A 27,989-nucleotide genomic window follows, 5' to 3' on the forward strand; every position below is an offset into this window, starting at 1 on the left:
TCAGCCTTATCTGGATTGAGCTTCAGTATGTTGGCTCTTGTCCAGTCCATTATCGAGCGAAGGCAACTGCCACACTTGCAGATGTGAGTAGTGCTTGCGCGCTTTCTTTTCCGAGCAGGCCGTACCACTCTGGGTCACGCCGGGGCGGGAACTGAGCGCGCCGCTTCCATTCTCCTGAAAAGGAGCGGCGTGGACCATTCTCAAAGAGAGGGGCAACTTCATTTGTGCGTCAGGCCATCGCAAATGGAGGGAGAGGAGCCGGAGAAGAACGGCGCCGCCGCCGCCTAAGCCTGTACCATCACCCGCCGCGGTGCAGGGGGGAGGGTGGCGTGAGGTGAGCCGGACGGTACCATTGTGGCAAGGCGCGCGACGGGGACGGGAGGTGCCTCGTGCGCTTGCGCGAGGGCGGCGGGCGGGGCCTTTCTCCCGGCGGGCCTTGTGGTTGGCGGGTGGCCGCCTGTCTGTCTTGTGTGCCTGGCTGAGGGGGAATCGCGCGTCGCGTCGGCTGCCGGTCAGGTCCGGTTTGGGAGGCTTCGATTACGCGGCGGTGGCGACGACGACGACGACGCGGCGGCGCTCCCTTCTTCCTCTTCCCCCTCCGCGGCTCTGGCCCGCTTCCGCGCGTTGACGCAGGTAGAGGGGCCCTCCCTGCCCGGGCCGTGTGGGAGGCGCCCGGTCTGCTCCGCGCCTGGACGTTCAATGCTCTCGGTGGGTGAGAGGACGACGGCGAGGAGGCGGCGGTGGCCGGGGCCTTTGCGGGAGGGGTGGATGAAGGCGCGGTGGGGGGAGAATGGGGGGAGGCTGAAGCACGAGGGGGAGGGCCGCACAGGCGTAGGGCGGGGAGCGAACGCCGCTCTGAGACCCTTTACTTCGATGGGGGGGGGTGTCCCGGTATTTGTGGGCTGCCTGGGGAAGGAAGTGGGAGGGGCGGGGGGGCGAACTGGGGAGCTGCTCGGTGGGTTGGGGGAGAAAGGGTGGGAGGGAGGTCAAGACATTATGGGGGTGAGCGTTGAGGGTCAACAGTGGATCTGCACAAGGCCCTTTTCAGGCCCTTCAGTTTTCTTTTGATGGCGCTGTGAATTTTCCTGAGTGAAGTGTGGGTGAGAGAGGGAGAGCCACCCTTGGGACTTTCGAGTTAGGAGGTTTCCGTGGTGGTGAGTGGGTTTAAGGGGAAGAATGGGAGGCAGGCTGGTAGGGAAAGGAGATGGGGAGGATGCGGAATTTAAAAGGGCATGGGGTTTGGGAAAGGGCCATTTTCATACGCTACTTCCTCTGGTGGTTGTGCGACTTGCAGTGAATGGGGCCACGCTTGAAATTTGGAGTAGGAGGAAGCGGCGTCTGAAAGAGAGAGTGGCTAAGCCTAAGGCAGACACTGGGAGCCGGCAGGCTGGGGTGCTGGCAGAGGGGGGATGTCTGGGACTGGGTCTGAGAAGCTGAACTAGAGGAGGGGCCTGGCCTGTTCAAGTGTGGGGAGAGAGATGTCCAACATAGTCATATATTTCTTCTTGACGTTTGTAAGCCTTTTTTTCTTTTTTTGAGTGGTTGCTTATAACATGGGATGGAAAATTGATTGTATGGTTAAAGGGAGGATTGCTAAGGGGATGCATGGAGGAAAAAATGGGAATACCACAGGAAGGTTTGCAGAAATGGGTTAGGCCAAAAGGAAGAGAAGGCCTGATTTGGTGGAGGGAAGAATAGTCTTTTCAGACCTCTCGGTTACTCTTATATATTTATTTTTACATTTATATCCCACCTTTTCTCCATGAAGCTCAGAATGGCATGCATGGTTCTCTTCCTTAATTCATCCTCACAACAACCCTGTGAAGTAGGTTAGGCCGAAGTGACTGGCCCAAGAACACCCAGTGAGCTTCATCGCTCCGTTGTGAAGGAGGATGGACAAAGTTGTTGTCTGTGGAGGAGGGTGAAGCTGGCTTGACCTGGCCTAGGGGCAGTACTTTGTTTTAAAAGATTACTTTTAAAAGAGTGGTCATCATGGAAAGGAAATGTACTGGAACAGTGTTGAGCTTTAGCAACATGTGAAGGGAGGAGACCTGAAGGAGCAAAAACTTTGGATTTAGAAGTAATACAAGTCCTCCAAGGAACCGGAAGGTAAAGGTAAAGGGATCCTGACCATTACGTCCAGTTGCGAACGACTCTGGGGTTGCAGCGGTCATCTTGCTTTATTGGCTGAGGGAGCCAGCGTACAGCTTCCGGGTCATGTGGCGAACCAGAGCAGCGCACGCAAACGCCGTTTACCCTTCCGCCGGAGTGGTACCTATTTATCTACTTGCACTTTGATGTGCTTTCGAATTGCTAGGTTGGCAGGAGCAGGGACCAAGCAACGGGAGATCACCCCGTGATAAATATTATACCCCAATAGATGATAAACATTTGTAAATAATAGGTATTCTATCTTTAGAATGATTTGCTTTTTGTCTCTTGTTCTTATGGGATAATTTTTTCTTTGAGTTGCCCAGAAAAACATACATGCAAACTTGGTAAAGGAGGGTCATGGTGTTGTGGGGGATACTTAGACAAAAAAGTGGAGGCTTAAGGAAGGATTCGTAATTTGGGGGGGGGAAGGGAGGGGCTGCTAGACCACAAGGAATCAGTAAATGTTATGATGGGGAAATGCTACAAGGAAAATTTCAGGTTAGGTAGAGAATAACAGCATAAAACTGAGCATTAGGATCAGACCTGTGGAAGAATGGAGGAAGTGGGTGTGTACTGAAGAATGTCTCCCAGGGGGACCTACAAGTCTCTAGAAAGGAGGAGAGATTATGCAAGTGAGCATCAAGGCTGGAGCTTCAAAGATGTTAGGTGATAAAAGACCAAGATGGTGTAAGGAAGCATAGTCTAGTTAAATCATTAAAAGGGGAGTCTTTGTGCTGGAAATAAGTTTCTTGGGGGGTGTATGAGATAAAAGCACAGGACAGCCCTTGTCATTTGAAATCTGCTGGCACCCCCTGGGGTTTCGTTGGCTATGGTTTGTTACAAACCACTTTCCCTATGTGAAATAACTATGTGTGTGTGATTTTTGGGTACCTATGAACAGACTAGCACTTTTCGCAAGTTGTAGTATGAACATTCTCTCTGCTTGTTGAATGAACAGGGAAGGTTGTGACTCAGAACTGCAGTAGTAAGGAAAAAAAGGCACCTCCCTATGTGACTCAAAGTGCAGAAATGTTATCTTCACTTAGACTTCTGTGGGGTTGGAAAGTCTACAAGAGGTGGGAGTTGAGGTCTCAAACTAATAGATGATTTTATTTGTTGTAGTGAGGAGGAATCTTTTGAGCATGCCGTGGTTTAGCTATAGAATGTCTAGATACGACTAAATTGAAACAGTTTTCACTAACACTTTGTGAATAATTTTCAGTTTACTGTCCACATTTTGAACTTTGTCCTTCCATAGAACACTGCACTAGTTAACTGTTGAGGGGCCTTATTAAGGAATAGAGCTGATGTGATGGTAGTGTTGCTTGTAATTTTTTAAAATTAAAAATGACCTCTTCAGGCTCCTGCTTCGTTTAGCATCAGAATCAGAAGAATCTTTATTTGCATCAGCCACTAGCCATAGCAATAAAATATAATGTACTGATTCTTTTTGCATCTTTTCTGATATTGTGGTATAGTTTTACTTAAAAAAAAGTGGTGTCTCTGACAGAGACACTTTACTGATAAATGCTTTATAACAGGGTGGACAAAAATGATCGACCAATTTAGGTGAAACAAATCTGATTTTACCAAATTTAGTTTTAGCTACAATGTTTTATTTTACATATACACTGGTCTAAAATTAAATCTGAATTTAAATTGCATAAATATTTATTAAAAATGGATTTTTGACTCACTTATAAGAAGCTGCTTTTCTTTGTAAAAAGAGAATGGTGGAGAAAACATACTCAGTTATCATACAACACTACTGTTCATCTCCTTATATTTTTATATTGCGAGGAGATGACTGCAATCCTCTCTGCTTTTTTGGGAGTAAGAAGCTCCTCTGAAATTGTGCGATTTAACAACAGAACTAAAGTAAAATGGGATCAGGCAACAGCACAAATCTAAACGGACAGGGGACAGACTATAATTCAGTTTTAGAACACATGTTTGGCCTGTAGATGTAACAGGTTCAGTCTCAGGCATCTCCAGGTGTGGCTGGAAAAGACCTTGCCTAAAACTCTGGAGAGCTATTGCCAGCCAGAATGCAGCATAGAGCTAGATGAAAGAGTTGTTTTTCTTGCTATAAGACAGCTTCCTATGTTTCTAAAGTGAAGAGAAAATTTATTTTTTTAACAAGTGACAGGGTTGCATTCTTAAGAAAAAAACTTTTATTCTTTCTAAATCCACATAATTGCTCTGTAGAAGTGTATAGTGTGTCCACATGTAGATAATTTTATGGGACTACCGATAGTGATAGCCAGAAGTGCAAATTGTGCGTCTGTGTGTGTTTTCTTTAAAGTATCTCTTAACTACCAGATGTTGTAGGCTAATAGAGTGGATATTGATTGTGCCATGGTATCTGGCTGGCCATTTCTGATAATCAGAATGCAGAGGATAAATGGACTTAGTCTAATTAGTGGATTCAGTCTGGTCTAATATCGTACTATGTTAAATAACACCATTCTATAAAAATATTATCCCCTAAAATAATATTTTGGGTTTGATCTCCCTGCTATAAGTTCCTTATAGTAAACTTGCTTTCTGAAAATAAATTGCACTAACTTAATTTTCTGTGTGACCTGGAGGACATCAAATAATTAGTCATTTGGGTAAACAAAACTGCTGTTGACATAGGTCATAGAAGCTTGTGGGTGGGTCATCAAGTTGCTAGAAGCTGACATCTGGCTTTGAATGTTGACTATAGAAAGATTGGCTATTTATAAAAACAACACTTTCCATCCACCTACATGTTCTACCCTCCAATTGGAAATGTAACTGGAAACACATTCACATAATTGGAAGCTTAAAATTGGGAATCCATCAGCTGTCTTCTAATGTTTTTAAATTTAATTTACTTTTGAGAATTATTTGTGGTCTCTTATTTTTAAATTCTGGAAAATACTGCACATTTCAGAATCACTTTATGAAATAAAAATGCAGCAGGTGCTTCCCAATTTTCCCAACTCTTGGCCCCTGTCTGTAAGAGAGATTTGTCAATTAACCTAAAAAGTGTAACTAAATTATTTTGTATGTCGTCACTTTGGTATAAATACTGGAGTGCTCCAAAAGGCATGCTATTTACATAGTACATTGAATCAGAGAGAGAGAGAGAGCGTGGCACTTCATAAATACTAACAGAATTTGAATCTCAGGCCACTACAGAATTGGCCTTTTTAGGGAATCTGAGAAAAATAGTGCTTGTCAGCATGACACCTGTGGACACACGTAGGTGACACTGGTGCTTTTTCTGGTGCCTGAAAGGACCATTGAAATGTGAAAGAAGCATTTTACTGTAGCCAGTTGATTAAGCTGCAGTGTGTGCATAGTGCCCATTATAGTTTCTAAGGTTTGTAAATGTACCCATGATTCCAAAAGGGGTGAACTCTGATGTAGAAAGAGCATGTCTATACTGTATAAATAATGTTTCTTTGTCACTCTAGATTACTCACGTTAAAAGTATTTAAGGGGTAGACTGAAGTGGACAGTAACCTGAGACTGTTGGAAATATTGTGGAGTTTGCACAGAATACGGCTTGTAAAGGTGAATGAGGAGTTTGTGATACAGTCAAACTTCGGTTGTTGAATGTAATACGTTCTGGAAACCTGTTCAGCTTCCAAAATGTTCATCAACCGAGGTGCGGCTTCTGATTGGTTACAGGAGCTTCCTGTACTCAAGTGGAAGCCGCATTGGATGTCCGACATCCGAAAGCCAGAGCATTTACTTCCAGGGTTTTTTTTTTTGGCATTCGGGAGCCGAAACGTTCCAAAACGTGGGCATTCGGGAGCCAAGGTTTGACTGTAATGGGAAGGAAGTGGGCACAGTGAATGAGGGATAGGAAATTTAAGGTGAGATGGTGAGTTTGCAGTAGAAAATGTTCTTGTGCACATCCTCCTCTTCTCCATCTACTGTGGATATCTACTTAGTTCCATTGATGAACTTGGTAGCAGTTGGGAATGAAAAAGTAACTGACATTCCTTCTAGGCAGGTGAAGCATGGAAGAGTGTTGCTCTTTGCTAGCCTGGTCAGCTTCACTTCTTCTGTAGTCAGTATGGGAACCAATCATGGTGGTAAAGCAGAAAGACTGCTCAGCTTTGCCAGTCAAATCTGTTGAAGGAAAGCACCAATGTTGGCCAAGCGAATGGTTAAAGACAAGGCTGTGCTTAATGTGTATGTGTTTTGTATACAGGCATAGCTCTCTCTCTCTCTCTCTCTCTCTCTCTCGGCCTGGAAACTTGAAAAATTCAGGGCACTTGGTTATCAAAATCTCTAGAAATTTGATAGCACTGCCTGGAAACTTCAGGCAGATCTAGCCACAGCTGGAAAACATTTATTTGTATCTGGTCATTTGTGACAACATTGCTTTCCATTTTCAGCACTTCAATTATATTTTTTTTGTAATTGCTTTCAGGCTGTTAATCCTTAAACCCTCTGTGCAGCACCAGGATTAGGTTTTTGCATCTTGGATTGACCAGATTAAAGCTTGCAGTTTTATGAAAAATATATATATATATTTTGTGTAGAACCATTTTAATCACTGGCACCAAAATGAGCATATGTATGTTTTAGGCTGCTTTGGTTCCGAGGTTGTGAAAGGGAATGAACAAGAATGGTACTTTTCTGGGGGTACCCAATGGTACTCACTGCTGGCACCTTTTCCCTTAGAATAAAAGCCCTCTTTAAGTGTGGCACTTACTGTAACAACTTCATGGTGAGTACCAGCACCCTTTTTTCTAGAGGAAAAGCACTGAACAATAATGTTAAAGATGACCAAGCAACTAACAGTAGCTTTTGTTAAGTTATTGCAAAAGGGCTTCTTTGTTAAGATTCGGGTAGTATTTGGGTAGCAGATTTCTAGAGAGTGCACTGTTAGAAAAGTAGAAATGGAAGTTGTTCAGGATTACATCAAACCACAAAATTACATTGAAATTACAGTGGTGCCTCGCAAGACGAAATTAATTCATTCCGCAAGTCTTTTCGTCTTGCGAGTTTTTCGTCTTGCGAAGCACGGTTTCCCATAGGAATGCATTGAAAATCAATCAATGCGTTCCTATGGAAATCGCCTTCAGACCAGGTCCGGGGACAGTCTGTCCCCTGACCTCTTCTGAAGGCCGGCGGGGGGCGGGCGAAAGTCTTTGCTTCCCCCTGCCTGCCTTCCCGGGGGCTTTTAAATCGCCCCGGGACAGCGGAGAATTCATTCGCTGTCCCGGGGCGATTTTAAAATGCTCCCGGACGGCTTTTGAAGGCAGGCGGGGGGGAGCAAAGACTTTTGCCCCCCGCCCGCCTTCAGAAGAGGTCCAGAGGGCTCTCCAAGCTGCGGATAGCAGCCTGCTGCCCCGCGCGAGGGGCGCTCTGCTTAAGAGCGCCCCTCTCGCGGGGCAGCAGGCTGCTACCCGCAGCCTAGGCGGGAACTCTTCTGAAGGCTGGCGGGGGAGAAGGGCTTTTCTTCCCACCGCCAGCCTTCAGAACAGCCTTCTGAATGTTGGCGGTGGGGAGGAAAACCTTCCTCCCACCGCAAGTCTTCAAGACAGGCCCGGGAACAGAGGAGAAGCGCTGCGCACCTTCCCCTCTGTTCCCGGACCTGTCCTGAAGGCTTGCGGTGGGAAGAGGGCTTTCCTCCCCACCGCCAACATTCAGAATGCTGTTCTGAATGTTGGCGGTGGGGAGGAAAAACCCTCCTCCCACCGCAAGCCCGGGAACAGAGGAGAAGCCCTTCGCGCCTTGTCCTCTGTTCCCGGACCTCCCACCGCAAGCCTTAGGACAGGTCCGGGAACAGAGGAGAAGGCACGCTGCGCTTCCCCGCTGTCCCCGGAGATTTCCCTATGGGCTTTCGTCTTGCGAAGCAAGCCCATAGGGAAATTCGTCTTGCGAAGCCGCTAAAAAATCGGAAAACCCTTTCGTCTTGCGGGTTTTTCGTTTAGTGAGGCATTCGTCTTGCGGGGCACCACTGTAATAGGCAGTGCTAGTTGAGTTTCTCAAGGGCATAGGCCTGCAGCTTTGCAACCCATGTCCACACAAGGTGCAGGAAGTTGTTGGACCTCTTGAGAGAAGAACAGAGAAAAGATAAATTTGTTCCCAAATGTGAGCAAACTGCATTATAAGTATAAGGCATATAAAAGAACTTCGGAGGAGGAAGTGCATGGTTGCATGAATGGACAAAGAGCAGGCACTTCTGTCCATGTTAACCAGCACCATGAAACTGTTGAAAAGCTGGCTGCTGTTCAGAATCTTGGCAGACTCTGGCGTGTATTTATTATTGGCTTGCTGAGATGTGACAGTATTTGATCATGGTAAAATTATATCTAACAACATTCCAAAACCTGTTCTCTTATTTCTGTGCTATTACAAGTTTAGTTTTAAGAAACAAGGAACTTTTGGAGATTTGTCCCTTGAATAATTTTTGCTGCTTTGAGAAAGCAATTTTTACACTACTCTTCATGGCAGTTCATTCTAAGCATATGAAAAATAATCAAGTGTGGAATTCAGCTAGAAGTAAAATGAGTTCAGATAAGCTAATCTTACAAGAGGTTGCTTGCCTATACTGGAGCGTAATCTCTGATGAATGTCTGACAAATTAGCAGGTTTTGCTTTGTACTATGTTGTTGTGCTATGCTATGTTGAAAGGTGATCCAAATAACCTTTTCTAAAGTATGTCTCTTGCAGTCCTGGAAAGGTACAGCTGGTGCAGTCCGTCTTATGGCCTCAGTCCTGAAGGCAACAAGCTGAAATGCAAGCTGCAAGGGGGTCTTCAAAGGCAGGGAGTATTTTTGGACTAGTTCTGTTTGCAGTAGGAAACTGAACTAAAAGTTGGGTAAATCAGAAATGTAGGCATCTAGTACAGATGAATTTGTTACTTTTAAAAGTTTATGGGTCAGCTAGATGTCATTGTAGTGATCCTGGTTAATCTCTCCTGCCAGGCTGTTGGCAGGTTGCTTTATCTCGGACTCTGCTATCTGTGATTCATGAGATGAGACTAATGGCCTGCCAGGCCACGTTTATATAAAGTTTCAGTCAGTGTGTAAAAATTATTCAGGTCCCTTCCCAAGCTTCTCTGGGTTCCCTAAATCACAGTTTATAAAACTTCTAGTTGTTCTGAAACGGTGTGCGATATCTTCTTTTGGGCCTATATTATCATTTGCCATTTATGTATAGCTTCACTACATGCTGTTCTTTAATTGCTACTTCTCAGGCAGCAAAAGGCTCTCATGTGCACATAAATTTATTGTGTACAAACCAGTCTACAAAGAGTAAAGCCCTGTTTTAGGCATCATTTGTTCTAGGGCACAATAGGGATGAAACCTGGAATCTGCTTTGTGTTCCTAGACTGAATACTGGACTCTGCAGAAGGTGCCTATGTGCATGTTGATAACACCTTTTCCCGACTCTGAACTACAGGTTATTTGCTCTCTTCCCACACTTGGAGAGCATATGGCATGACTGTTGCATAGGTCAGAGATCTAGCACCATTTTCTCCTTAAAAATTAATCGCCCCACGCCATATAATGTGCAACCTGGTCCTTTCCCACAAAATTCACTTCTGGTTCTGTGCAATCATCCTTTTATAGCCTCTTTCTAAATATATTCTCACCCACCTCACAATCAAACAAACTTCTTATTCTCTCGCTTAGTCCTAGAATTCAGTAGTAGGGCTGAACCCAGATTTGTAACTTGCCTTGGGGTCTTTGGGATAATAAAGCAAAATAAATCTCTCTTTATCCTTGGGAGACTGTGGTAGGGTTGCTAGTTCCCCTCAGTTTCATCAGTAGGACAATAAGTTAAAACATTAGTTAATTTATCGTGGTCAGTTTTAATTGATGGACAAATTAAGATGTTGAGTTAATTTTGAAACTTTTCTGATACATTCCTAAAGTAAGGTTTGGGCATGTATATAATAGCTGGATGTTAAGTAGTTGTTACCTTACACTTGAGTATCAAGAGGTTTTGATTTTTAATAAGTGGGTAGAATTAACAATTTGACTTGACAAGCATATGTGGATTATTTTATGTCACTTTAAGATGTTCTGTGGTTTTGGCAGGAAAGGGAATTAACTTGAGATGCTCTTAAGCAGCTGCAAATATTATTTTTTTCTGGATGAATACCTTTGTAAGACCTCTTGCTTTTAAAGTTGGCTTGATAATCCAGGATGGTAGTCAAGGAACACTTTGTCAGCAGGAACTATGTTACTCTTAAAACCTTCATTGCCAGGGAGTTGATGCCCACATACAGATTTTCAGTTGTGCAATCGCTTGCTTAATAGCTAGACCTTGGGAGTAAATTCCCATTTATTTGGGAGAGCTTTGCCTGGAGTACAGAAATAAGGAAGAAGATCTGGTAACTTTCCCTTGATGTAAGTGACTTACCAGTATCCTCTCCATTCAGTTTTGTATGACTTCACACAAAACTACTGTTTTTTTCATTGTTAAAAAGGAAATAAAAATGGATCTCTTCCACTAAGTATTACACAAAACATCCAAAGTTCTTTGGTACCTGTTTATTCTAGCTGGAAGAGAAGAGGGGCCAAGCTCCCAACAGCTTTTGTTCTTCTGCTTAATGGGCACACCAGACTGTTTTTTGTTTTCATATTCTGTAGCTGCAGGGCAAGTGATGGTTTTGATGTAGTGATAATGCTAAGATTCAAGTGTAGCATTCTGTAGGAGAAGATTTCACAGTTGAATCCAGTTAATATTCCAGAGCTCCACTCACACGTTTAAGGTGGTGGTGGTGCGGGGAAGGCTAGACCTCAGTTAGGTGATTGAGCACACCTCTGACCTTGGCCCCCCCCCCCGACAACTTAACTAAAATGTTGTCTTGTTTTGGAGCATCACTTAATAGAGGCAATTAAGAACCTGCAAAGGAGTGACTAAGGGCATGCCAGTGGCCCACTGTTATCTGAGTTAATTTTTTAAATTGTATTTTATTAAAATTCTGTGGACAGTGAATAAAGGCACACATGACAACTGGGAGAATCTTTTCTGTGATTTGCCCTCCTGCTTTTGAGTACATAATGTAGAATTCTTCTACTTGGTAACATGTTGCCTAGTCACCACTGGCGACTAGAAACTGCCCCCTCCCCTGGAGACCGGTTGTTAACTCAGAGCCCCAGATTTGCAAACAAACTTTTGGACATGCTTCATTCTGTATTGATTGGATTTTGGTCAGTTCTTAGACCTAGTACATCTGGACCAGAAGCCACCTTTGTTTTGCAAAGCTCTCCTGTTTTTATCATCTTAACATTGATCAAGATCCAGTAAATGAAGGCAGAACCTCAGTCAGTAGATTTGTCTGTATTGTGTGACTATAGTCTTTGTTTTTGGAAGGAGATTCTACCTCTTTCTGTGTACATTTTCCTTTCCTTAAGGCCGTCAGACGGTAAGGTGTGAAATAACTCTAGCTGGCTGTTATTTTTGCTTCTGCCATGTGAAATCTATTTGAGGGCTAGCTCATAGTTACTCAATGGCCTGGTTTGGGCTGTTATTTAAGGCTTCATAAACCATGGTTGATGGAACAAAGGTCAGGGCTGAGCACTCCTCATGCTGGCTTTGGTGCAAAGATGCTAGCTTGTATTGAGCCAGAGTACCCTGTTGTGTTTGAAATGTGCCGCTCTGGCTTAATATATGTTAACAAATCAGGAATCCTGGCTTATTTTTCTAGTTTGTTATCAGATACTAAATCAGAGTTACCTAGTTACAATGTAATAAGAAGCCTTCAAATAAATGCCACACACTCAGCCTCATAAACCATGAATGACCATCTGTCAAGCCAAGGAATAAAAAGACAATTGATTACTTCTTCGAAACACCTTTACTTCACAAGTTTGTGGACTGAGCTCTGCCAGTGAAAACACATTCTGGCCTCAATTCTAGCAAACACAAGCTTAGTTTGAAAGCGGAAGGGAAGAGTTGAGAACTGAATGTTCATTAGACAAAACTGTGAAGAGTAAATTGGTGACAATTTGAGCCAGAAAAGGTTTTGATCAGATAGGATCTGTGAAAGGGAGCCAGTAATGAAGTTACTGTGTTTGTGCCACTGACCTTTTTGTATACTCCTGTGAACATCCATCTATGTATACATTTTTTTTAAAAAAAAACCAACAACCTGTAATTCTGGAACATTTGATTTTTTTCAAATTCCATTTTCTAAAGTTTGAGATTCCTCACTCCCCACACAAAAAAGTGGTTTTTTTATGTGTTAGTAGACAGTTTACTAAAATATAGTAACCTTTGTGAATTCCTCTAAAAGCCTGGTTTGAACAATACATTTTTTCATGTTAAATTTGTGCCTCTAGATAGCCCACACTCAATTTCTTAAAATGTTTCTACCTTTGTGTTATTTTCCTTACCTAGCTTGTAAGGTTCTATAGTAGTTGAACCATGATACCTGATAAAGTCTCATGTAAAAATTAAAAAAGTATTACAACTAACGAAATTTAAGTTTTTCTGATAGTTGTTGACACAGTTGCAGGTGGATTTGCATTCATTTTTGCTGAACATCTTGCTCAGCATTCCACAGGTGAATTTTTTGCTGTCATATGTTGGAAAGGCACAGCTGAGGAAACTGAAGAGTAGGTGCATAGTCTAGGCTTGGTTGCTACCCATGAGAAATTTCATCCCCATGGAGACTACAGAAGAGAACCACAGCAAGCATGTTTATATGCAGGCTTCAGTGTCTTCTGTGAACAGCAGCAGTTATACTAATTCCTTCTCTCTTGCATCTAGTTTACATAATTGAATCCCCAGTGCTAAATTGACTAATAGATGCTTTGCATTCAATACTCTTTAAATTAGAAAGTTTTCCTACTACAGTGCAGGCTATATGTCTCTGTACAACTTCAGGACCTGGTAGCAGACTTTGTAGGGTGATGGACTGTGTTTTTTTGCCTGTGATTTGTTCCCTGGCTTAAAAGATTGAACTCTTATATGCTTTTGCACTAATGATTTACTGGTTTTATGCTATATTTTTGTTTTAATTATGTGTATTGTTTTAGGTTGTACACCACTTAAGAGATTTTAAAACTACTAAGCAGCTTCTAAAAAAAAGGAATCTTGAGTGTGGGACTCTGCCTCACTCCCTGCCTTGGAAGTAGGCTTTGAGACAGAAAGATGCATATGCATATGCAGCCTCCATCATACAGCATGGGTTTCTTGTACTGGAGCTGCTTGTTGGAAATCTTCCTTTCAGCATTGAAAACCAGTCATTCTTTAAGGTTAGAAAGGAAAGACCCACACAGTTCTGTTTCTGCAACAGGTGAACATGAGATTGGGCTGCTTTCAGCCTTTCTGAAATTTATATTTGGAATTCCCATGTTGTGAGGGCTAACATACAGTAATTTTCACATGTAATAAGTTTTGTAATTTGATGTGGATGCTTGGTAGCACTTTCCAGGACAAAACTCATCTTTATTAACCATGCAGAATAGTGTGGAGGAGGATACTGTTTGAATGTTTAACTGGAATATGTAACCAGGCTACATAAAATCCTTTCCTTGGTGCATTGTCTTAGATGATATACGTCATAACCTTGGTAAGGATCAACACTGAAGTGAGCAGGTTAGAATTTCCTGGTATTTGTTTTATACTGTGCGTCACGGAACAATTTGCCTTGTGAAAATGTGAACTGGACTGCTCTTGGCTTTCAAGTTCCTTTTGGCACAACTTGTGTGCATGTGGTTGAGGCAAACAGAGCACTTAATGAAACTTTCAGCTCACATGTTTGAGTTGAAACCAAATCTTCCACAAGCAGTTTATGAAAGGTAAAAGATTTTTATGGATAGCATATGTTTCTTGATATGTATTAAGGGTCATATTTGCTATACTTAAGGACTAGTTCAAACTAAGTTGTGATAATTGCTTGAATCTGCATGCAGGGGAAATAGTGCTGTGTGAGATTTGGAAACCCTAGGATTGCAATCACAGACAAGGCATAAGGATCAGATAGTAATATGAGCACTGGCCTTGATTAATCGGAATGAGCATACAGATCACAGAAATGTTGTTTCACTTCGTTAATATATATTGTTCACTCTATGACTAAAGCAATTTCAGATACTTGTTTGCCATTTGAAATCTTAATGCTGTAGGTGTTTTGATGCTTCTGTACATATAATCTGTGCACAGCTGTCTCTAAACATGAATATTTCCCCCTCTCTTAGGTTTTCCATTCGAATCCACGTCACACATTTATGGCGATTCTGAGTGTCAGGGCAGATTTCTGCCGGGCCCAGCACAGCACCCTGGCTGACAAGTGAGCTGGGGGCCAGGGTCCTACGTGCCATAACGAAACTTTGCCTTGAAGACTCCAGACACCAAGACATAAGCCTCAAATATATGGGGATATTTTCTGCACACTGGACACCTTTTCCTCTTGGTGACACTAGAGAAGCAAAGCTTGGCCAAACACAAGTGGAAAGAAGATCTGCCCTTAAATTTTCTTTGTGCCTCACCAGTGCCTAAATGTAATAAAGGCTGCCTATTTTGTGCATGTAGTAGGGCAGAGTCTTGAGGAGAACCGCCTGTAGTAATTGAGGCTGAAGTTGAAGTGCAGCACGTTTTAAGCAAACCTGCTTTTCTTGAAGTGAAGAATCATCTTAAAGAACTTAACAAGGAAAGCTGTGATCTATCCCCAGACCCTTTAGTGATTTTTTAAATGTTTTCTGCTGTGAAACGTTGCAAGGTTTGATTTTTTTTTGGGCCCCATCACTCCTCCTGCCACTATGAACCGTCCCGCTCCAGTGGAGATTACTTATGAGAGTATGCGCTTCCTAATTACCCACAACCCAACCAATGCAACCCTCAACAAATTCACAGAGGTAAGGAGGCTATCTGTATTATATCTTTGAACAGGCAGCCAAAGAGTGCACCAAAGATGCAGGCCAATGTAGTAGTCTACCTAGATGAGTGGTTTTCAAATTTTCTTCCGGGAAGCCTAGTGGAGGTGGGAAGCTTATCAAGGACTCTTCAGTGGAAAGACCAGTAATGGTAGACAACTGTACCCTGCAGTTATTGAGACCAGATTCCAACAGATGATAGCTAAAAGGTAACTTGCCCAATATTTCCAAACTTCCCCCTGGCAATACACAGACATAGAAATTGCTGGGTGAGTTCTAAAGTAAGTTCTTGATTAATGTGGGACTAAAGTAGGGCCTAGTAGAGAAATTCTCTAGAACTCTTATTCAAAACCCGCAGTCCCAGGATTTCTGGAGTGTAAAGCTGCAGTGACTCATATCTTGCATGGCCTATTTATTTCTGGAATCCCCATGCACTAGGGCTGCTTGCTAGTCTTTCTCCCCCTTCACCTCTCTTCCTGTAGGGTTACCCCCAAGAAAAGGCACTCTTCAAGCAGACCCCCTTGCCTGGAGCCCACAACAGTATGTGGGTTGAAACAAGTTAACACATGAAATATGAAATATGAAAGCAGGAAAGGCCAGAATATAAATACAGTGTTCACACCTAGTCCAGGAATAGTCCGGCCATTGATACGCCATGTCTGTAACTTTGTTACCTCAGTCAACAGAGCAACAAGGTTAGCAGGAATCATGAGAGAAGCGATGACCAGCTTCATGGTCTTTCATGATTGTTTACATAGCACACACACAAACATTGTGATTCTCAGAATATCACCATGTTGAATATTATGAAACCGTTACCATGATGTGGACTTCAAACTGATTTTGGAAAATGTATTGATACACCATCCAGCCCTAGAAGGCACAAGACTGCAATTACTAAATTGACCTACAAGGTGTCCTCCTCTCTCTTTTCATTCATCCTGTGTTAGCCTCTACACCAGATACTGGAATTAAGCAGTGAGACTTAATTGAGGAATCATTCAGACACTAATAAATTCGGGGTGGCTAATCACCTGAGAGTTCTTCAGGGTGATGTCACAACTGGGGAATTTTGCTCTCATTGTGTATTGTGGGTAGAATGTATGTTAAAAGTAAATTAAGGGATTTTGAAGTTCAGCTTGTTTTTTTCACGTTTTGCAACTAAACCAGAGTTGTGTTTGTGTGCCTTAGAATTTATACTTGTAATGCATTCCCAGGAAGCCAGAAAACAAGGCTGTCCTTTAGACCAGAAATGACTGAGGCTACATAACCCAGACAACCACATGCTTCCATTTAAAGAAGATTGGGGTGCTAACTTTGCTGTTCCACTTTGCCTTTGTGTTCCTTTTTCTTGTTTAGGCCACTTTACAAGTAATACTTTTCAGTACTTACCTCTCTTCTAGCTTGTAAAATGTTAAATGTGTTTTCTTTCATGCTACCATATGTTCTCTCTCTTGTTTTGAATAACTCGCTTCCAATTTAAGGACAAGGGTGCTTCTTAAACAAATGGGATGGTATCCAGCTAAGTCTTACTTGGGGTGAGCACACTTAAACCAATGGTCATGACTAACTTGGGTCCATTAATTTCTGTGGAATTACTCTGAGCAGAACTTCAGTGGATACAACCTAGTATGATTAATGTTGGATATCACCTACTAGGCTTTAGATTATGTTTTAGATGATTTTGTGCTGCAGATTTAAACTTTTTGAAATAAATACTATTATTCAAAGATTTTCAAAATATACAGATAACAACCATGGTAACAAATATTAACAATAAACACTGTTGCAATAGTGTGCAATGCAAAGTCAATTACATTAACCTAAAGAGTCTATCCAAAATTTGCACACTTAAACTTAACCAGTTGCAAATTAAATAATGAAGGAGAAAGGAACAGGCTTTATGCAGCTAACAAAGCTTTTAAGAGCTCTGTAGTTCCAGCTGTTTTAAGAGAAGACGCTCGTTGACTTCTCAGTCTGTCACACCCATTGCTTCTTTGTGGATCCTTCCATTGGCAGGTCGTCCTTTCTGCTTATCCTCCTTTACACCCTGCTGTTTCTGGACAGTTGAAGTATGTGCAGCAGTAATTCAAGGAAGAGATAGTTTTCCTTGGAAGGCTGCCCCAGGCTGTCACCTGTCATCAGTTATTCATACAGCTTTGCATGCCTCTGGAAGCAAAGGTATTTTTTCACTTGGTATGAAAAGTTGATTTGACTTCGTTTTTTTCTAAAAGGAGCTGAAGAAGTATGGAGTGACAACCTTGGTGCGTGTCTGTGATGCTACCTATGATAAAGCACCAGTTGAAAAAGAAGGAATTCAAGTTCTGGTGAGTATAAAGTTCTGAGAGGGAATTATGATTCAGCAGAAAATGGTGGGGTTTTTTGAACTGCCTAGTGGTCTTGCTTCTTAGTCAGATGGCACTGTCTGGGCTAGCCTGCAGCTGTGGAGCTGTGCAACACTTGGGCATGGATTCTGGGTCACTGAGCAATCTACAGTCCTGCCATATCAGGTGCATTCAAGTATTTGGCTAATCAGTTTGGGGGATTGAGTTCCAATGTCTCTGTGTTTCTCTAAAGATAGACTTTTGTGAGTATTAACTAGATAAACCTTGCCAGTGGGGATACCCATCCGCCTTCAGCTTTAAAGCCAGGAACAAGTGTGTGTGTTCATGAGAAAGTGAGTGACACGGCACAGTACTATGTTTTCTTGGCTGGAAAATGATTTTGTCCTGGGAGAAGGTGTGTGTGTTTGTGTGTGTGTAAATTGCAGTAGTTCAGGGCCGGGGGAACTACAGAGGCAGCAAAGTAAGCCTTCTTTGCTGCCTTCACTGTCACTAGGTAGGCTTGATGATGAGCCCTCACCAGTATTTGATTGCATTTGACCAGAGTTTTCTTCCACTCACATTTGAGCTGCCTCCCAGCTTGTTTCCTTGACTTAAGCTATGGAGTATAACAGGGAGCCAAGTGGGCTCCACAAAGCAGGAGGGGGCATTCAGGAACAATTGTGTCATCAACAAACCCAAATTTAAAAACACATGTTAAAAAGCGGTTGAAAACATTTTAAAATTCTTTAAACAATTAGGACAATAATAACAGCAACAGAATCCACCAACAACCACCCCCCTAAACAATACCCCAACCCAAGATTCTGTTCATCTGCCTCAGCTTTTGTAGCTGGAGTCGGTCAGGGCCCTACCCTCCCAGGCCAGGTGGCAAAGGCCTGCAAGAGAGCAGGTTCTCCAGAAGTCACAGCCAAGATAATCTCTTGTGTCAAGCAATGCCTGGAAAATAATCTCTGCTGCAGCATGAAAAGGTAGTGATGAGAGAGATCTATGTTGCGTGATACTTAGACTACTCTCTCCTAGAGGTCAACAGCATCATCTTGTGACTGTAGGCCAGCCCTTCCTCTTGCCCTTGTTTTCTCTAGTGTGACAGAAGAATGGCCACTTATGGTGTCCTTGATCTGAGCAATTGCAACAAGCAGCTTGCTATGTATACCTCATTCCCCACCTTTGTCTCCACTGCCTGCAGCAGTAGTTCAGTCCATTCTGAGCGGACTATCTCTAAACCAGTTCCACAGGATAAGGAACTCTGCCCAGATCTTTCCAATGCTTTGACTTACCTCTGGGCTCTTAATTTGCCAGCAAAACCTGAAAAAAACTGTTAGAAGAAAATGGAAATAAAAAAATCAAGCTGTCCACCAAGATGTTCTAGTCTCCCAACAATTGTGTCAGAACCATCCTGTGAGATAGGTTTGGCTGAGGGATAGCTACACTACCTCGAACGATGGTTGTAAAGATAAAATGTTTGTCCAGACTTTACTTGTAGAGATGTTTAGGAGATGGGACACACAAAGCAATTGCTTATTCTACCCTAACACATGGTAATAGGTCATCAGAATTAGACATAAGCTGATTGAACTAGTAGTGTTCAATACATTTAATGCAGGAAAAGGCAAGGGAGGTGGGGTGGATAATGCTGGCATTGTTCCATGCCAGCTGCTGACACTTCACAGGTTCATGTGTCTGATTTTAAAAATAGCTTGTCTAAACAGCAGACACGGCTTAGGAAAGACAAGGTTGAATTATCTTCTGAAAATGTTTCTGCAATATAGTGCCTGCAGAAAAGCAGGTGTACTTTTGAAAAAAACAGTAGACTTTCCTGAGGCAGCTGTGAGATCAGGATTGGCCCAGAATGCATGTCTGCTGTCATTAGGTGCTGAGCGATAACAAGCTGAGAGCAGAGTATAAGCTGAATGATTTGGTTGAACAAGCTGAAGTTCGATCTAGGAGATTCGTTGTGTGGCCTTTGGCAAATCCTTCTGGCTCACCATCAGTTCCCTCATATGTAAAATTAGGATAATTGGGGCCAGCTTCACAGGCTTGTTGTGAAGGCAAATAAACATGAAGCAAATGTAGCACAATATAAATATTACTCCCAGTAGCAATGAATGCAGCGTCTATGCTTCTAGACTCTTTCAGGGCTTGTTAATCTAAAGGGTTGATCTTTTGAGCTGTGGAATTTCCTCAGCACCACTTGGCTTGTTAAAAGAAGCACTCAGTGCTTTCCTGGATCAGGCCATGCTTAATCAAATTTAACTGAATGTCTGCGAGGGGGAACTTTTCATTTGAGTGATTCCACCACTGAATGTCAGTTCTTGTACTTCCTTTCATCTGCCCATTGGAAGTCCCCCTGGTTCTGGCATCTGGCCTGATAAGCTGCTGCAGTGGAAGCCTTGTATAGCTGTTAACCTGTGAAAAACCCCAGGCTTTGCAGTCAGCATTGGTAGTCTTATTGTGGTGCTTGAGGTCTATTCTGGGAACTGTGATCAGCGGCTGACAGTTTCATGCTGATAATGTGGTGTTCTGTTGAGCAGGCATCTCAGAAGAAGAGATACAATGAAGATTTGCTCTTTCCTTTCAGCTCTCAATGGATCTTTCCTCAGGGTGCTCAAAGGAAGACATGTTTTATCTTTCTGCCCTATTTGGGGTCATATCTTTTGTATATGGCCTTGGCTCCTCCAAGCCTGCCACCTCTAAGTTTCCTGTTTTCTAAGAGGATTCTACCCATTCTGTCTCTGCCCCTTCTGCTCAGAACACCTTTGTAGGGTGGTGGTCTTCCCCTTCCCTCCAAACCGTGAAAAGACACTTTTGAAGTTTGGGTTTCTATTTTCTAATAAAGCAAAAGCAATAATGGCAACTATAAAAAAATAAGAGAAGAAATCAAAGCAAGAAAAGTGGGATACGAAGAGAGAGGAAGGAGCAGTAATAATATACAGTGGTGCCTCGCAAGACGAAATTAATTCGTTCCGCAAGTCTTTTCGTCTTGTGAGTTTTTCGTCTTGCGAAGCACGGTTTCCCATAGGAATGCATTGAAAATCAATCAATGCGTTCCTATGGAAACCGCCTTCAGACCAGGTCCGGGGACAGTCTGTCCCCCGACCTCTTCTGAAGGCCGGCGGGGGGGCGAAAGTCTTTGCTTCCCCCCGCCTGCCTTCCCGGGACAGCGGAGAATGTCGTGCGGGGCAGACATTCGCAGCTTGGGGAGCCCTGCAGGACTTCCCCGCAGGGCTCTCCAAGCTGCGGATAGCAGCCTGCTGCCCCGCGCGAGGGGCGCTCTGCTTAAGAGCGCCCCTCGCGCGGGGCAGCAGGCTGCTATCTGCAGCCTAGGCGGGAACTCTTCTGAAGGCTGGCGGGGGAGAAGGGCTTTTCTTCCCACCGCCAGCCTTCAGAACAGCCTTCTGAATGTTGGCGGTGGGGAGGAAAACCTTCCTCCCACCGCAAGTCTTCAAGACAGGTCCGGGAACAGAGGAGAAGCGCTGCGCACCTTCCCCTCTGTTCCCGGACCTGTCCTGAAGGCTTGCGGTGGGAGGAGGGCTTTCCTCCCCACCGCCAACATTCAGAATGCTGTTCTGAATGTTGGCGGTGGGGAGGAAAAACCCTCCTCCCACCGCAAGCCCCGGGAACAGAGGAGAAGTCCTTCGCGCCTTGTCCTCTGTTCCCGGACCTCCCACCGCAAGCCTTAGGACAGGTCCGGGAACAGAGGAGAAGGCGTGCTGTGCTTCCCCGCTGTCCCCGGAGATTTCCCTATGGGCTTTCGTCTTGCGAAGCAAGCCCATAGGGAAATTCGTCTTGCGAAGCCGCTAAAAATCGGAAAACCCTTTCGTCTTGTGGGTTTTTCGTTTAGCGAGGCATTCGTCTTGCGGGGCACCACTGTATAATAATTATAATAATAGCAGCATAATTCTGGGCAATTGTCCTTCATAAACATAATATTCAATAATGTTTTTTCATAGGAATCCATGAGAAGAGGGGGGCTGCCAATCATGTTCCTTAACACTGCACTTAAACAGATAACATATTAAATATTTTGTTATGGCTAAAACAATAAAACTCCCTCACCCTGAGCCATGTGAACATTGTCTCCTGTCCCTCAAAAGATACCAGCCTTGTCTCCTTACTGTCCTGTACTGTTTGGAACTACCTGATGATCATCAAATCACTCCTAAAAGCTCACCTTTTCCTTGAAGCTTTTGGCACAGCCCTTTAATTTCAACATTGTACTGTAACCCAGCCTTAACATGTGCAACTGAAACAACTGCATATTGCTTATCCCTGCCTCCCCTTCCATGTGTCATACCTTGGGTTACAGACGGTTTAGGTTGCATGTTTTCGGATTGTGCACCGCGCCTAACCCGGAAGTACCGAAATGGGTTACTTCCGGGTTTTAGCACTCGCGCATACGCAGAAGCGCTGAATCGCGACCTGCGCGTGCGCAGATGCGGTGCTGCAGGTTGCAAACGTGCCTCCCACACAGATCACGTTCGCAACCCGAGTGTCCACTGTATTTTGTAAAGTGCTGTACACACTAAAGGTGCTATAAATAATAATTTTAAAAATATAATATATGAACCAAATTAGCATCAAAACAGTGTATTGATCCCACAATAAAATGCAGACCATAAAAGCTTACAGCTGATATCCCTCCCAGATATCATATTCAGTATTCAAGGTATTGCTGTCACACACATGAAAATGAGAGTATGCTTTTTTCTCTTGTTATTGCCAAAGTGGTATAATTAGTTGCCAAATTTGTTTTGTTTATTGTAAAACAGATTTATATCACTCTTCGTTTAAAAATTCAGACACAACACACGGATAGTCAATTAAGATCCAATAAATACAGGTTGCAGGTACAACAATTTAGTGGTAGCATGCCCAGAGTGGGAGGGGAGAAAAGGAAGGTGCAATAATTCAGGCAGACTTAAGTTGCATCTGCCTGAGAAATGGGATGGTTACGGGTCTTCTGAAAAGACGTGGGGTGGCATTTTAATACTGAGAGGAAGTAACATGTTCTGTCTCCTTCTTCCAAAGGACTGGCCATTTGATGATGGAGCACCACCTCCAAGTGAAATCGTGGATGACTGGCTTAACCTTTTGAAAACAAAATTTCGTGAGGAACCTGGCTGCTGCGTTGCTGTACACTGTGTTGCAGGGCTTGGAAGGTAAACTTCCTGTTCTCTGATTGGAGAGGTTGATTTCAGGATTTCCTGTTTCTTGCAGCTGAACCTGTGATTTGAGGTCTGTAGCACAACAAACCCACCAGTATATTGAGACACATTTGGTTGTCTGCTAGGATGCTGACTCATTGGTTTCAAACACTGCTGTCTTCCTCCCCAGCCATTTTTTCAAGACTTCTAAATCAACAGGGATAGTTCTCATCTAACACCAACCCCATGCTCCATTGTAAAGCACTGCAATTAACTTTTAAGTTTTTTACACCATGAAGAAGAATAGGCCCTTGGGTTTTTAAGAGGAGACCTTTTAAATCACTAAGTTTGGCTTAGGCACTCTTGAAGCAAGCTGCCCACAACTAGGACAGCTGCAAAGTAGTAAATGGGTAGATAGTTCCTTCCCTTGCAATCATGCTTATGCACGGGGTAAGAATTGTAATCAGCTGGTGCGTGCTGTGGCTCTTGATGATTTGACCTCTCCAGTAACCAGTCATTTTTAGTTGCTTATGATAGCTGCTGGCACTCCCTTCTTAATTGCAATTGCATTCCTCAACATGATCAATATTGTGAAACAATGCACTTGCTAAAATTGGAGTGCCAGGAACTGCTGCCCTGAGCTACTTTGTGCCACATGCCAGCAGGACTGTTAACATTTGGTCAATGGATCAGTTTATCAAAACATTTTGACCTTAAATATTCCCTTGATTAATTGGAAAATCTTTAAAATAAATATTTTAAAGTATTTTTCAAAACTGCAGGTGGCAGGTACTTTTCTTTAAGATGCATCGCCCATCTAGTCTCAATTATAGTTGATAAACTTTTTAACTGAAATGTGCAAACAGTGTTGCTGTCCTATATTGGGCACCTATAAAGCTATTGATTTCATACTGCATGCAGCATTAAACAAAGCAGGCCAATATTGTTCTACAGCTGAGAGAGAGAGAAGCAGTCTTGGACCCATGGCTGCACTAATTGGATCTATTTTTGAGAGGTTTACTGGACCTAGTTTAAATTTGTATTGATTTCTCTTCTCCTTCCAGAGCCCCAGTTCTGGTTGCCCTAGCACTCATTGAATGTGGAATGAAGTATGAGGACGCTGTGCAGTTTATAAGACAGTAAGTGTTGCCCCTCTTCTCGCTTTCTATAGCATTCTTTGCATTGAGCAATCTTCTGTCACAAGGTTGGTTAGCAGCTGCTGCTTCCTCATAGCATTGCTGAGCTTGTGACCTACAAAAATGTTTGAGGCCTAGGCACAGTCCCTCCTTCTGGGTGGTGATTAGACAGAATTAGCTAGGCTTGTGACTTGGGCCACTTGGATATAACATTCACTTAAGAACAAGCAAGCTACAGAACTGCCCCCCCCCCCCATTTTCTTTATTGGGAAACTGACCAAGTCTCTTGGAATACAGAATAAATGTAGCCTGTCTTGGCTGGCACTGCTGATCTTAGGCATTGCTTTGCTACAACCCAGCTAGTAGAAGTCAGTCATTCCAAAGGAATCCAGAGTTGCGGGGGGAGGGCTAGCCGGTAATAGAGCCCCCTCCGTCTGCTTTTAAAATACGAGGTAGATGGCTCTTAGGCACATCATGCTTTTCTTTATTTATTTTAATGAGACACTTCGTTCCACATGAACTGTAGCCTAATGAGTTCACCTCAGAGCAGAAATAGGCATGTCAATACAGCCTGTGTTTACTGATTATTGTATCCTACCTTTCCTCCAACAAGATCAGAGCAGCGCACATGATCTCCCCACCCCATTTTATCCTGTATGAGGCAGGCTGGGCTGAAAGGTCATATTGGGAGTCATGCTAAAGTTAAAGCTTCAGCTGGTGTATTTAAACTGCAGTTCCCTGGTTTGTCCAGTTAAGGCAAATTGAGTTGTGCAAACCATAATTAATTAAACCAGGATATTTATACCATCATACCTCGGGTTAAAGTCGCTTCAGGTTGAGCGTTTTCAGGTTGCGCTCCGTGGCGACCCGGAAGTAACAGAACGGGTTACTTCCGGGTTTTGCCGCTCGCAGATGCTCAAAATGATGTCATGCGCAGAAACGGAGAATCGCGACCCGCAGACACGGGTTGCATTCTGCTCAGGATGCAAACGGGGCTCTGGAACGGTTCCTGTTTGCATCCAGAGGTACCACTGTAATGGACACTTTAATAATATTTGTTTGTGCTGAAAGGAGGAAGAAGGGGAGTGCATGAGCCTAAGGTACACTGGAGTGTGTTTTCATCTCAACAAACCATAGATTTATCATGTCTGACACTGGTGAATGACCCAAAGTCACATAATGAGTTCCATAAACTGAGTAGGATTTTGAACCTGAATAATATATTATTATTTTTCCTCACAGATTAGAATTTGGCCGTCACTATTTAGGCTGGGTTCTTGGGTTACCTTGATGGTGTAGGAGCCATATCTTTCCAACACCACTGGGTAACACAATAAGTCTGGGGCCATATGAGTTCCTTAAGGCTCAATATAGGGTCTGGGGGGATCTCATCAGAATGAAAAAAACACCTGTTTGGCAAGCGAGTCTGTGGACCTTCATGCCAGTGTTTAACGCATTTTCCAAAGACTGACACTAGCATGGGGAGGAGCTGCAGTAAGCTTTTCCTTTGTGGTTTGAGGCTAACATTGCAGAAAAGAAAGAGTGACAGTAATGTAATAACTCTGTCTTAATTAACTAAAGCTTTTGTTGATCAACCTATTAAACTGATCAAAGCTTGCAGTCCTACTGATAATTTATAGATCCAGTTTCATCTGCATATGCACCTCATGTTTTCATTCTCTTGGCTTCTGCCAAGCTTGAAATGAAGCAGAGGTACCATATAGGAAGTTAGGTGTGAGCTGTGCAGGTCTATTAAGAATGTCAGACAAACTTGCTGGATGATGCCAGGATCCTACTCTCACAGAGATCATACTCTCAGCAGTTGCCTGTCGGAAACCAGCAAGCAGAATTTAAGCACCAGAGCAACTGGTATTGCTACCTCCAACTGGAGAAACGCATTTAGTGTTTGTGCTTGAGATCTAATGTCTTGGATGTGCTTCTGTTTCAGGAAGAGGAGGGGAGCTTTCAATTCTAAACAACTGCTCTACCTTGAGAAATACCGACCGAAGATGCGATTACGCTTCAGAGATGCCAACGGCCACTGCATTATGCAGTAAGGGGGAGGCCCTCCATGAAGTCTTGACGCTCTCATGGCTGTCTTTTTGGACTCGTGGAACCTGGAAATGTAATTCTGGAGCTGAACGACATATTTACCGTAGTGGAGTGGGTGCTCCTCTGCCTTTGTCCCAATGATGATGATTGTGATAAAAAATAAAATTAAAAGTAAACATTTCAGTGAAGGATTGTCTTCTCATGTTGCAGTCTGAACATCTGCCAAGAGACGAGCATTATTTGAACCTTCTGTATTTTTAACTTTTTGGAGAGAGATAAATTAATAAAATGAATTCTATGTCTCAAGGAAAACCAGAGTATCAGACTGTGCAGAAACCATTGGAGCAGGACAGCATCCCTCACTTAGGTCCTAGCCCAAATTTATTTTTTAGTTTTGTACTAGTTATTCCTCTTACTGGTGAAAGATGGCAGACAGAATTTAAGGAGCGCCTGTATAGCTAGTATGTGGTTGGCAGCCTTAATCCCAAGTGGGTGTTCCAAGAAGTTCTGGACATTGCGTTTGCAGCTGATAGGCATTTGGGGAGAGTTGCTTTTGGTAAACCTATCACAATGGGTGAAAGTCCTTTTCTTAACTGAACATTTTCAGTTATCATTCAGTTAACATGTAAACAGTCATTTGAAATGAAAGATGGCCTACTTTGTAACCCTTGGGAATCTGTAGCTGAGGATCTGATCCCTCTAAAAGAGTGATATGCGGATGTCCAAATCACACACATTAAGGCAGGTGTTTCAGATGGGATCCTCTGTGCTGAAATGTTGCCCACCATTTGGCTGCAAATAGATTTCTCTAAATAATTTGGAAGTTAGCTTCCTGCCATTTAGGCAGAAAAACTGACACAGCATAGGAAGAGAATAGGCATGTGTGTTTGATTAAGGTTAAAACAACTCCTGTTATAAAATCTCGATGGGAAGGCTGTGTGCTGCTTGTCTGAATGATCCTCGCCTCTCTGAAGGGAATAAACTTGAATGAAGTCTAGTTCTAATAGGGCTTTGGTGCCCATTGGCATCTCTTGATCTTGAGTTCTCAATGCCTGTATCTTTCCAGACTGGGCTCATGTATAGTTTACTGTAACCACTGATTGCCTTGTTTCTGACTTTTCATCAGGTTCTTAAGGGAGCCTTGCTGGTTGCACACAACCAATGCCTCATTGGCATATGCTGTATTCAGAGCGTAATAAATACGGAGAATGTGTCCTGAATTTTGGTCAGAAGGGCAGAAGAGCATTGCTTGTGCTTAGCCAGTTTTAGGTGACCTCTCTAGGAAATTGCTTTGGCTAAGCTGGGTCCACATTTGCAGTGCCAACAGAAAACCCATGTCCCTTTCTTCTATTTTAAAATTTGTTTGGCTACTCAAAATTATGAATTAGCTTTCAATTTAGTCTCTTGCACAGTGTCAAAGGCTTTGGTAAGTCACTCTCAGCAGCTCTTTCAGTGGGTATAGACAAGGCCTTACAGACCTTATAAACAGGGCCCTATTTCTGCGTTGCATCTGATCACTTAACATTCCCTTTAAACATTTTTAATGCAGAAAGTGGATCACAGTCTTTAAAGCTCCATACAGACTTAAATCAATCTAATTGTGATGGTACTATGCCAATCAGTTTAATTTGTGGGTGGCTTAATAGACTTAAGTCTGAAAATGTTGACTACAAATGCCATCTTTCCTCTAAAATATGGCATATATTTGGAGTGGGTGTTGGCATTATATTTAAAACATGCAAATGATCATAGTACCATGGACTGTGCGTTAAAAAAAGAGTGCTTATCTGGAACAATGATTATAGGTTGAGAAATGTGGAAAAGAACAGGTTGTTGAATTTTCCTTCTCATCTTCTGTCCCATTTTGCCCTCGTGCACATAAAGGCACAAATTGTCCTTGTAACTAGTCTCACTTCTACAACACGTGTAAAAGTTTTTTGCTTTAAAAAAAGCTACAACTTAAGATGTTGTAGCCAAATATAAAACAGCCCCAGACTTGTAGAACAAGTGGATTACTTTTGTTTTTCCTATGTATAGTTTTGTTTCTCCCCCTTTTAATTTCACATCGATGTATTACAGTATATTAGCTTGTATTGCAACCTTAACAGAACTGAGAAGGTGGGGCGGTTAAGCGCACAGGGATGCACGTTCTGTCATAGAGTAGAAATGCTAGAGCTTCATTGTGAGTCGGGCTCAACAGGCACAAACATTTCTGGTTCAGCACTTGGAACACAGTGCAATAAAGTTCTTACTGTATAAAGTCTCCTCCCTGGTTCTCAGTGAATTTTGTTTACAACTACTAGCTCTGGTGATATGTCAGGGCAAGTACCT

At 43.0% G+C, this 27,989-nt stretch overlaps 1 protein-coding gene across 4 annotated transcripts; it reads left to right on the forward strand.

Annotated features, from left to right (window-relative positions):
• Window positions 1–27,921, forward strand: PTP4A2 (protein tyrosine phosphatase 4A2). 4 transcript variants are annotated; one of them, XM_083751969.1, is made up of 6 exons: window positions 1–83; window positions 14,307–14,963; window positions 17,216–17,308; window positions 22,355–22,485; window positions 23,535–23,609; window positions 25,555–27,921. In XM_083751969.1, the coding sequence occupies exons 2-6, from the start codon at window positions 14,868–14,870 to the stop codon at window positions 25,661–25,663; spliced, it is 504 nt and encodes a 167-aa protein (XP_083608095.1). In that variant the 5' UTR covers window positions 1–83; window positions 14,307–14,867; the 3' UTR covers window positions 25,664–27,921. The 4 variants fall into 4 exon arrangements, with proteins under 4 accessions (XP_083608095.1, XP_083608096.1, XP_083608093.1 ...); XM_083751970.1 differs by having other exon boundaries at window positions 64–334; XM_083751967.1 differs by lacking the exon at window positions 1–83 and adding an exon at window positions 240–708.
• The last annotated feature ends 68 nt before the right edge of the window (window positions 27,922–27,989 follow it).

The sequence above is a fragment of the Podarcis gaigeae genome (assembly GCF_964106915.1).
Source record: "Podarcis gaigeae genome assembly, chromosome: 8".
Classification (NCBI taxonomy): Eukaryota; Metazoa; Chordata; class Lepidosauria; order Squamata; family Lacertidae; genus Podarcis; species Podarcis gaigeae.

Bases quoted from the DNA above. Each gene is read 5' to 3' on its own strand.
- PTP4A2 (XM_083751969.1), top strand. From the start codon at position 14,868: ATGAACCGTCCCGCTCCAGTGGAGATTACTTATGAGAGTATGCGCTTC. The intron at 14,964-17,215 runs GTAAGGAGGCTA...TTTTTCTAAAAG, and splicing joins CCCTCAACAAATTCACAGAG to GAGCTGAAGAAGTATGGAGT. The intron at 23,610-25,554 runs GTAAGTGTTGCC...CTTCTGTTTCAG, and splicing joins GCTGTGCAGTTTATAAGACA to GAAGAGGAGGGGAGCTTTCA.